At 53.3% G+C, this 10,842-nt stretch overlaps 5 protein-coding genes across 5 annotated transcripts; 3 read left to right on the top strand and 2 right to left on the bottom strand.

Annotated features, from left to right (window-relative positions):
- Nucleotides 1–79: 79 nt before the first annotated feature.
- PCK1 (Protein kinase C-like 1) lies at nucleotides 80–2,372 on the top strand (the record flags this gene model as incomplete). The annotated part of the gene is made up of 6 exons (XM_056209087.1): nucleotides 80–273; nucleotides 350–425; nucleotides 481–681; nucleotides 906–1,230; nucleotides 1,287–2,026; nucleotides 2,079–2,372. 6 exons carry the CDS (start codon nucleotides 80–82, stop codon nucleotides 2,370–2,372), a joined length of 1,830 nt encoding a protein of 609 aa, XP_056075909.1.
- A 981-nt stretch (nucleotides 2,373–3,353) lies between these two features.
- N0V89_000262 (uncharacterized protein) lies at nucleotides 3,354–4,693 on the top strand (the record flags this gene model as incomplete). Its single annotated transcript, XM_056209086.1, has 2 exons — nucleotides 3,354–3,489; nucleotides 3,579–4,693. 2 exons carry the CDS (start codon nucleotides 3,354–3,356, stop codon nucleotides 4,691–4,693), a joined length of 1,251 nt encoding a protein of 416 aa, XP_056075908.1.
- Nucleotides 4,694–4,896: 203 nt separating this feature from the next.
- On the bottom strand, nucleotides 4,897–6,428 carry N0V89_000261 (uncharacterized protein; the record flags this gene model as incomplete). The annotated part of the gene is made up of 2 exons (XM_056209085.1): nucleotides 4,897–5,678; nucleotides 5,726–6,428. The coding sequence occupies 2 exons, from the start codon at nucleotides 6,426–6,428 to the stop codon at nucleotides 4,897–4,899; spliced, it is 1,485 nt and encodes a 494-aa protein (XP_056075907.1).
- Nucleotides 6,429–6,761: 333 nt separating this feature from the next.
- MET22 (3'(2'),5'-bisphosphate nucleotidase) lies at nucleotides 6,762–8,027 on the top strand (the record flags this gene model as incomplete). The annotated part of the gene is made up of 1 exon (XM_056209084.1): nucleotides 6,762–8,027. One exon carries the CDS (start codon nucleotides 6,762–6,764, stop codon nucleotides 8,025–8,027), a length of 1,266 nt encoding a protein of 421 aa, XP_056075906.1.
- A 179-nt stretch (nucleotides 8,028–8,206) lies between these two features.
- On the bottom strand, nucleotides 8,207–9,616 carry N0V89_000259 (uncharacterized protein; the record flags this gene model as incomplete). The annotated part of the gene is made up of 1 exon (XM_056209083.1): nucleotides 8,207–9,616. One exon carries the CDS (start codon nucleotides 9,614–9,616, stop codon nucleotides 8,207–8,209), a length of 1,410 nt encoding a protein of 469 aa, XP_056075905.1.
- Between the last annotated feature and the right edge of the window lie 1,226 nt (nucleotides 9,617–10,842).

Here is a 10,842-nt window from a genome sequence, read left to right as displayed (position 1 = left end):
CCTCCAGTCCAATCACATCCATCCGCCTACCAGCCTAGTCCCCGGCCTCAGACATTGGAACTTGGGCTACGTCGTCACGATGGAATATAAAGACCACCACAAACCCCTCATCCGCACAGCAAGCCCCGCCCCTTTGGCCCAAGACTTTGTCCGTCAGCAGGTGTCCAAGCAGCAGCGTTCCAACTACCACTCCTCATCCATCTCCACTCAAGTCACTCGCACCATGGTCTCCCAAAGCGTCAACAAGACGGGCCTGCACCCGGCCGGTGTCCAGTGAGTCCCTACCGTCACTGCCTGGCCAATTGCGCCGTTATCATCGCCGTCCCTGTGAACTAACATGTCTAACTAGGCCTTCCAAAGAGCACACTGAGATTGAAGAAGAGCTCCATGACCGAGCACACATCGACTACGACCGCGTTGCCATTGTACGTTCGGATGCTGCTTCCGACTCACGCCTTCCATTTACTAACAATTCTTCAGGTTGCCAACCCTTCAGTAGCAGCTCTCTACGAAGATGCTCTCGTATACGAATCAGGTTCTGCCATCACATCGACCGGTGCGCTCTCTGCGTACTCGGGAGCCAAGACTGGACGTTCTCCTTCGGACAAGCGAATCGTAGAAGAGGAGTCGTCGAAAAAAGACGTCTGGTGGGGCCCTGTGAACAAGCCCATGACGACTGATGTAAGATGATCCCTTTGCCGTTCCGTTCCTCGCCGGCCGTTCTGCTGCGGCTGCTCGTGAAAATTGCCAGACGTAATCCAGACGGTGCCCTAGCCGACTGTAGTCGAGCGTTGCCGAGCATCCCTGCAAGCCTCCTGCAAGCGCCGCTGCCCCGCATCGCCGCTCATGCACACTCCGCCCTTGGGGAAATCCCTCACGTGTGGCCTTCGCTAATCGACATCCAGGTCTGGCGCATCAACCGCGAACGTGCCATCGACTACCTCAACACCAGGAATCGCATCTACGTCGTCGATGGTTTTGCAGGATGGGACGAGCGCTACCGGATACGCGTGCGCGTCGTCTGCGCCCGCGCCTACCATGCTCTTTTCATGCGCAACATGTTGATCCGTCCCTCCAAGGAGGAGCTTGAGCACTTCCACCCCGACTACGTCATCTACAATGCTGGCGCATTCCCTGCGAACAGATACACCGCAGGCATGACTTCGTCGACTTCCGTTGCCATCAACTTTGCCGAGAAGGAGATGGTCATTCTCGGTACTGAGTATGCAGGTGAGATAAACTCTACTACTTCACTAAGAATGATACTGATATCTTGCTTTCTATAGGGGAAATGAAGAAGGGAATCTTTACCGTGCTCTACTTCGAGATGCCCGTCAAGCACAACGTCCTCACCCTGCACTCGTCAGCGAACGAAGGCCAGGACGGAGACGTCACTGTCTTCTTCGGTTTGTCTGGTACCGGAAAGACCACACTCTCTGCCGACCCCAAGCGCGCTCTCATCGGTGATGACGAGCACTGCTGGAGTGACAAGGGTGTCTTCAACATTGAGGGCGGCTGCTATGCTAAGACCATTGGTCTCTCTGCTGAGAAGGAGCCCGATATTTTCGGTGCCATCCGCTTCGGTGCTATCTTGGAGAACGTTGTCTTCGACCCTACAACACGTGTTGTCGACTACGATGATGATACTTTGACTGAGAACACCCGCTGCGCATACCCCATCGAGTACATCGAGAACACCAAGATTCCCTGCATCTCCAGCCAGCACCCCAAGAACATTATCCTACTTACCTGCGACGCTCGCGGTGTACTGCCGCCGATCTCCAAGCTCAGCAAGGAGCAGACCATGTACCACTTCATCTCTGGCTACACCTCCAAGATGGCGGGTACTGAGCAGGGCGTAACGGAACCCCAGGCTACCTTCTCCTCTTGCTTCGCTCAGCCCTTCTTGGCTCTGCACCCCATGCGCTATGCTAAGATGCTTGCGGAGAAGATTGAGGAGCACAGCGCGAACGCTTGGTTGCTCAACACCGGCTGGGTCGGCGCCGGAGCCACCACTGGTGGAAAGGTAAGATATAATCTATCTACTGAACCATTCCTTTTATTAACGAATATTCCAGCGTTGCCCTCTCAAGTACACGCGTGCCATCCTGGACGCCATCCACTCGGGCGAGCTCGCAAAGGTTGAATACGAGACCTACGACACCTTCGGCCTCTCCGTACCCAAGACCTGCCCCAACGTCCCTGATGAGCTCCTCAACCCTGCCAAGTCATGGAACGGCACCGCCGACTTCAAGGGCGAAGTCGAGAAGCTCGGCAAGCTCTTCATGGAGAACTTCACGAAATACGAGGACGAAGCCACCAACGAAGTCCTCAAGGCCGGTCCTCACGTATGCTGCTGCCCCAAGCACTAAATCCTTTGTCGATGCCGCGTTCCGCGTATCACACAAGGTTTTTACTTACATTTCGATTCTGCAGATTGCATCTTGAGCCCAAAATGTTTCCCGTTTCTTGAACCTGCCTCGGTCGATCCGCGCATCGACGGCGTCGATGCTTGACGATTTTCCTTTTCCCGATAACCATGGATTTCTTTGACATCTAGTTGTTTGGACGATTTATCATTCGGGTTGTATATTTTCATTGAGGCATTGAGGCCTGTCATGGTCTTGTATTACCGAGCGATCGAGGGCGAAGCGGGCGGAAGCCATCAGTAGCCTGTCGGTTGCAGATGTGGTTGGATAGCGGACTGCATCATGAGTTTGTTGCGAGATGATATATCTGCGCGTGATGACATTGCATTGGCACAAAAGACGGAGTATATAGGTTGAGAGTAATTGGATGATCTATTTTCAAACGCTGTGCCCATCATCCTACACAACTGTGACCTTTCAAGTGTTTTTGCACAAATTCTTGCGTCTACATGAACGTTGGCCATACACCATCACGTCACAAATTCGGACAAATACTTTAATTTAAGTTATCCCGTAAAAAAGATAAATAGTCCACCCACAGAGAAGCGCGTGCCTTGTTACCTACCGAACTTAGAGTCCACCTTTCGCTTGGTGCGAGAGACTCACGCCGTTGAACGTTGAATTCCGACGTTCCCCTCAGAGCCAACCTAATCCATTAGGTCAAAGACGTCAGTTGTCGATCGTTTTCGGACGGCGCTAGCGATGCTCTTAGCAGGTCACATCACCATGGCCACCATCATTGGTTCCGATTCGTACGACCATGTACGCGTACACAGTGATGCAGGATGGTAATTATCTCCGGGACACTCCCCCGGACCCTGGGAATTGCTATGACGAACGTCAACAAGCGCAGTTTTATATGAAAGGGCTTTGTGAATAAATTACCATGATACCCAAGGACTCATCGCTTGGACTCGCTACAAAATGGCAGCCAGGATTCTGATCTCGTTGCTGACTGCATCGTTGGTGACCAGTCAAGTAACTTTCCAAAACAGCACTGGCACAAAGTTAAGAGTGGACAATGGAACATACGGACCACCCATCGAAGAAGTGCACTACTGTACGCAACTCAGTTGATTTCAGACACGCTGTGAACTAACGAGCATCAAGACTACGACCAATGGCCAATTGGAATTGCCGTCGCCTCAGACGGCCGCATCTTCACGACCTATACCCGCGGATCCTACGACTACACTCTCGGCGTCGTAGTCAACGAAACAGCCGAAACCCCCTACCCCTCCGCTGAACTCAACCTGCCTCCAGACCAACTAAATACCTCCTGGAACGGGATCCCTTTCGGCTCCGGCAACGCCTCAGCCTTCATCAGCGTCCAAGCAGTCTACATCACGTCCAACACTTCCTCGCGCCCAGAAACCCTCTGGGCAATCGACACCGGCCGGCCCACAGTGCACAATGCGCAAGGCGACCCATCAATGCCCTACGCTCAGCCAGGCGGCCCAAAACTCGTCGCCATTTCCCTGGCAAACAACTCCATCTACCAGACGTACACATTCCCAGCGAGCGTGCACTATCCAGATAGTTACCTAAACGACCTGCGCTTCGACTTCAACCCCAACTTGACCGATACCTCCGGCGCAGGCGTAGCCTACCTCGTGGACTCCTCCAACGAAGGGCGCCCCGGCTTCATCATGGTCGACCTCGGCACCGGCGACTCCTGGCGCCGCCTCACGCAAGACGCGTCCGTCCTGCGCGGCGAAAACGACGTCCCCTCCTACCAAGGACACCCCTTCTACCTCCGCCAATCCGGCATGCCCATCACCTGGCAGCAGGAAGGCCTCGACGGCATCCAACTGACCCCAGATGGCGAAACAATGTACTACTCCCCGCTCTCCCAACGCACGCTCTACTCCATCCCCACGCGCAACCTCCGCACAAGAGACACCGACCCCCTCGCCGAACTCAACGCCCACGCAAACGTAAGTTCCCACGGCCAGCGCGGCGGCGACGCAAACGGCTTCGAAGGCGACTCCAACGGCCTGATCTACCAGCTCATGCCCGAGCACAACGCGATTTACTACTACGACCCGCGAGACGGGCAGACGCACGGGTTTGTGCGGGATCCGAGGATTATCTGGCCGGATGGGGCGAGCGTGGGGGCGGATGGGTATATTTATATGAACATTAATCAGCTGCCGTATCAGCCGGATTGGAATGATGGGGTGGATGGGAGGACGTATCCAGGGGCGGTGTTGAGGTGTAAGTTACCCGAGAATAGGACGAAGATCCGGAGTTTGTATGAGTGAGGCGTGGGGATTGGGAAGGAAGGGGTCGGTGTGGACTACGTGGTGTTGGTACTTGATAGAACGAACTTGGGTATCAATTCTTAGACTATGTATTACACCTCCTGTCATGTTGCTAATTGCACTCCAGTGCACCTTGCCGCAAACGTTTAGGAAATATTCAATTCGGCGGATTGCTGAATTCGCGTTGAAGCGGTGTGTGCGTCCTACTCCTTCTCCGCAACACTCCTCGCGCTCTTCGTGCTTTTGACACTCTTTGTGCTCTTCAGGCTTTTCTTCGAGGCCGTCCTCTTGAGTTTCGCTTTGAGCTTCTTCCACTTGGAATTGAGGTCCTCATCCTTATCCTCCTTTGTCGGGTCGCGAATATCGCTATCAGTGCTGCCTCGCGGATACGTGAATTCGCTTCCTAAATCCACGCTCTCGATGTTCCTGGCATGCGTGGGCTCCTGATCCTTCCTCTTCTCCCTCCTCGTACCTAGCAACATGAACTCTTGAGTCTGCCAACCAGCCATATTCGCTATTGGGCCATCGGTAGGGTTGTGCTGGGTTTCAGGGTTCTTCCAAGGGCAGTGCTCCCGATGTGATTCGACCAAGTTGAGGCGCAGTGTTTCGATGGGCACGTCGAGCTTCTTGCTCATCTCTTTGAGACGATCATCCTTCACGAGCCACAAGCCGACGCGTTGGTGGCAGTGGCCGCATACTGCCATTGAGATCTTCGTTTCGGATACGCCCTTCCAGCCAAAGATAGCAAACAAGAATGAGACTATATCTGTAGGGGTCGTAGGTGGACTCTCGGATATATCTGACCCAGGAGGGTTGTAGAAGGAGGCAGGTACACGTTTGAGGATGTCCTCTATTCGAGGGTCTGGATATATGAGGTTCTCCAATATGGGCAGGTCGTTGACGATGGTCCCGAACGATCGATAGCGAGTGAGGAGATCGGCTGTGCTTTGTGCGCGGCTCGGTATTGGTATGTGATAGATGTCGTCTGGAAGGATTAGTTTTGGCTCGAAAATATATGTATCTTGAGCATACCTTGACAGCCACGCTTCTTCCACAAACAGTCCTCGTGATGTGCATCTATGATGAACTCCTGGTACTTCTCTATCAATGCAGGATCGACCTCGATTGTGAGATCCTCGCTCATGTCAAGCTCCTTGCCATCCTGGTCCTTCCTCTTGGGCCGCAACCTCACGACAAGCCTTTTCTCACAGCCTCCTTTGCAAGCCACAGTATTCCAAGAGTCGCATGACCAGCCGCGCTTCGCCCACTCGACCTCCCCAAGCGCATCCGGCTTGTTGGTCCACTTCTTCACATCGGCGAAAGTTTTTAGTCGTGCGAGAAATTGCTCCTGGCTGTATGGTTGATAGTTTGCGGGTTTTCGAGGCGTGGTAGACTGTCCTACTACACGGACTCCACCTGGGCTGGGACTGCCGGCTTTCTCGACGCCATCTTTGCGCGGCGTCAAGAGTTGTGATTTCAGCTGCTGTATCCGCTCACTGCCAGATACCTGCCGTGAGGTATTCATGCCAATATCCGAGAGCCGGTATCGCTTCGAGGCGGGTTCGGGTGTGAAGGGCTGGTTGAGAGAAGTCGTGGAGCCGTTCGATTCGTGGAGGGTATTTGCAAGGGAGGTGGTCGAAGCGCTCGCATTTTGCAGCCTATCTAGCAGCGTATCGAATTTGCGTTTCGTTGTCGCAAGCGCAGGCTCTTTCGTCGGCTGCGTTGGGGAAGCCATGTTGCTGTTGAGGTTGCGCGGTGCGCGTGGCTCACTGCACAAGGTAGAAGGCTACAAACCTTTGTTTACTCTCGAAGGCTAGGGGTGAAGGGCAAATCACAGGGCTCTCGTAGGGGCAGGAACGGGTCGAAGTGTATTAGTCCAGCTCCAGTAGCAAGATCAAAGCAGACTGCAGGCAAGAGCGCAAATGCATATATCTCAGCGCAATGGCTCGTGCCGTTGTCGTGGAAAGCGCGTCCAAACCTCCGAGACACGCCGCTTTGCCAAGGTCGCCTTACGTAGTAGGCACTTTCACAGCTCTAACCACCCCCACTACGCCATCCCATTGCGTACATGCTACCACGCTTTGCGCCATACAAGTACTTTTTCTTCGCCCTAGTCATTCTGGCGGTCTCACTCATACCATTTTCTTCTTTGCTTTCCCGCAGTGGCCTTCGACTAGCTCAATTGAAGCAGCATTTGTACCCCTCCCCCGCAGTTGCTCTACCAAAGACTTCAAGCTCCATCCATACTTTCAACAAATCCATTGCGACCATGGCATACGAAAAGGAGCTCGAAACAGCTCTTCTAGCCGTTCAGCGCGCCGCACTTCTTACCAAATCCGTCTTCTCGTCCCACTCGAAGGGCACCCTCACCAAGTCGGATGCTTCTCCCGTCACAATTGGCGATTTCGGCGCCCAAGCCCTTATCATCGCATCGATAAAACACGTGTTTCCCGAAGACGAGGTTGTTGGTGAGGAGGACGCAGACGATCTCCGCGCGAACGACTCTCTGCGCGACCTAGTTTGGGACCTGGTCACGGCAGCCAAGCTGGAAGACAGTGCGGCAGAGGACAAAATTGGGGGACCAATCAAGAGCAAGGATGCAATGCTAGAGGCCTTGGATAGCGGCAGGAGCGCTGGAGGGAGGAAGGGCAGGATCTGGGCGCTAGATCCTATCGACGGGACGAAGGGTTTCTTGCGTGGTGGACAATACGCTGTGTGCCTTGCTCTTATGGTAGACGGTGTACCAACCGTTGGTGTGCTTGGATGCCCCAATCTCCCCGTTGACGACAAAGCAGCCCTCGATTCTTCGATAGGTACCGACGCAGATTCTGGAGAGGGCAAGGGCGTTCTGTTCAGCGCTGTGAAGGGCGGGGGAGCATCGAGCCGGCCACTAGGTAAGGCGGGACTACAAGAGGCGAAGAAGATTTCGATGAAGCCTATCACCGATATCAGCGAAGCCACTTTCTGTGAAAGTGTAGAGGCCGGTCATTCGAGCCACGGCGACCAGGCAAGCATCGCATCCAAGCTCGGCATCACCAAGGCCAGCGTTCGGATGGACTCGCAAGCCAAGTACGCTTCCATTGCGAGAGGAGCAGGTGACTTATACCTCCGACTACCGGTCAGCAAGTCGTACGAGGAGAAAATCTGGGACCACGCCGCTGGTGTTGTCATCGTACAAGAGGCCGGAGGCGAAGTCACTGATGCACATGGCAAGCCGTTGGACTTTGGCATCGGCAGGACACTGAAGGAGAACAAGGGTGTCGTAGCCGCACCTAAAGCGGTCTTCCCCAAGGTCATCGAGGTAGTGAAGGAAGTTCTCAGCGCAAAGCAATAGACCTGAATCGACGCGATCGTGTTCTTCAAAAAGGGAAAATTCGACCGGCAAAGTGTTCGGTTTGAACGCTTGATGTGTACCAATATGACCAGCACCAAAATTTGCATTTTCTCATGTGCGAGAGTTACCTTGGTGTATCACAAAATCGTTGTATATGCTGACACAAAAGTCTTGATAGGCTATCTCAGCCTCTCCTTGCACAGCTCAATCGCCACATCGGCCGTCGCTCCATCAAAGAAGTCGTTCAGCAACACCACAACACTCTCCTCCCTCGTCAAACACTTCCCACACTCCCCCTTTAACAACGGCAAAATCTTCGCATCGCACACCGGCTTCGTCGCCAATATTGGGCTCGTACTAACATCTGCATCGAGCACCGACGCAATGATGACATCTCGAATATTTGTTGCTGTAGCCTGACACTGCAGAAGCGTAATCGGGTGTCCTTTCGGTGGGTTCTTCGACATGTCATTGAGTTTACTAACCATGGAGTCTCCGTTCAACGTAGCATTGGCATTGTCATCATAGTTAGAAACCTGATTGACGTTCTGCAAAATGATGATGCGCTTTTTCTCGTTGCGCAGGTCGCGAATGCTCTTCCCCATCATATCATCTTGAGTCCCGACTTGCAAGTCCTTGCCTTGCAGCGCATCTTTTAGAACGTTACTCAGGTCGTCGCCGCTCGGTCGCGGGCAATCACCAGGTACGCCATCCCACCTGTTCTGCACCACTACTATTTCCTCCTTGTGCTCATCTAGAAATTTGACGATCGTTTGCAGCAAGTCGGTATACTTCATGCCTGGGATCGCCCCGTGCTGGAAATACCACGTGTCCTCCAGGGGACTCACCTTCTGCAATTGTCGATGACATTTCGCAGGCCTGAACTCAAAGTACCGCGCCCCAATCTTGAGGATGCTTTCGAGGCTGTCTTTTTGCGTGATGGCCAGCGCGCGGATGATGTCAGGTGCGATACGTTTCACCGCCCCGTCACCGACTTTATTCAGAATGTCGAGGACATGCGGGAGGTTGCGGCCCAGGACTTCTTTTATGACGCCTGTCCCCGCATGCTCAAGCAAAGCCATAGGCGTCGCCATGTTATTCATCCCGATATCGTGCGCAGCAGGCAGAACCACGCGATTGAACTTCTTTGTAGAGATGTCCTGCCCTTGGGAAAGCACATCTCTCATCCAGTTCTCCAAGTTCCTCGTCACAGTAACGTAGCATAGATGCTGTTTAGGCAGCCCGGCCACTCCCGGACCCGCGTCGTAGAACCCGTAACAAATGACCAAGTCCTCTACAAATACGGAAGTTGTCTGGTCCATGGTCATGAGCGTACCGTCGCCGAGCTTGCCCGTCGCGCTGTTGATGTCGACCCATTGGGTGTTCAGGTCCTGGCCGTCGCGTTTCACAGTGAATTGGAAACGGCCTGTGAACTTGAAGTGTGGGAGATTGGAGGATTCGACTTCAAGGTGGGTGGTTTCATAGTTATGGAGAGAGGAGTTTGTGGTGGAGTTTTTGGGGACGCTGAATTCGATGGAGGTGCCGGGGACGGCAAGGTAGGAGAAGCAGAGGACGCCTTTAGATGGCATGGTGGCTATGTCGTTGGACGAGTTCCTATGTTTGAGGAAGGGTTTGGTGGTATTGCGCTGCTGCTCTCCCGTCCTTCTATGTCCAATTTACACCCAGCTCTTTCTTCAATGATTGTAAGAGGTACTACAGCTGCGATGGTGATGAAACGGTATCAGTGCGGTACTATTAACGTCGGATCATGCATAAGGGGAGGAGGGTGTAGGAAAGAGTCCCAACGAGAGCAGGCTTGGTAAAAGGACGTGCCGTGTTTACAACTTTCAGCTGGACATGCGTCTGTCTGAAGCTACGGCATCCCTCGAAGACGTAAGCTATCCGAACTGCCGACTTGGCCAGACCAATTGGAGCTCCAAAGTGAAGTCCGATCGGGTCCACTTGTTCAGGAACATCAATTGGCATCTTCGCTAGTTTAGTGCACCATGTTCATAATGAGGGGTACAACAGCGCGTGGAATCTCAAACGATCTAAACTAATACTTTTGTATCAAGCTTCTTTGGGGTCCGCTATGCACGGAGCGATTTGGCTAGTGTAGGCCCGTACCTCTGGTGTGAAAGGTGTATAGATCAAGCCCTATGCTTGTCCGTTGCCAGGCTCCGTTTCCCTTTTATATGTGAACCGCTTGGTCGTTGGATCTGTTTACTCACATTATGTGAGCAGTCAAGCTCGCCTGTATGGGCCTAGAGGTCTTTACATAGAAAGAGTTCGGCACCGGTCACCTCAGGGTGAGCTGTATCAAGAGTTTATGTCGAGCTTATTGGACCGAGAGAGCCTTGCACTATGTTGAGAGCACAACCGTCAATAGTGCAGCGTCGCTCTTGCCTGCATGCCTAAAGATCAAAGTGTCGGCCTCAGAGCGAATGATGTTCCAAGAATAGCCGTCTGGGCCACCCGGGCCAAGAAAGTCGGTGTAAGCTGGGTCCTTACTATTCAACACCAAAGCTGCGCCTATCCTCCTATAGAAGCCATGAGCGACGAAAGCCTCGTCTATGTCCACAGATCTGAAGAAATGGCGCAAAGAGGGGAGCATGCTTTCTCCCACATGGTATCTACGAACGAGTGAGACCTGCCGCAACTTGGCCTGGTAGCAACTGGCTACACCCACCTAGGAAAATCGTCGCCTTCAATAAGAACAATGTCGCTCCGCTCTCGGACCAAAGCTGAGGCTGCGTGCGAGCCGGCTGGGCCACCACCAATAACAAGAACTTGAGTGTACTCTGGAATAGACATT

The sequence above is a fragment of the Didymosphaeria variabile genome, assembly GCF_027946475.1.
Source record: "Didymosphaeria variabile strain IMI 356815 chromosome Unknown scaffold_1, whole genome shotgun sequence".
Lineage (NCBI taxonomy): Eukaryota > Fungi > Ascomycota > Dothideomycetes > Pleosporales > Didymosphaeriaceae > Didymosphaeria > Didymosphaeria variabile.
This window is presented reverse-complemented; position numbering and strand designations above follow the sequence as displayed.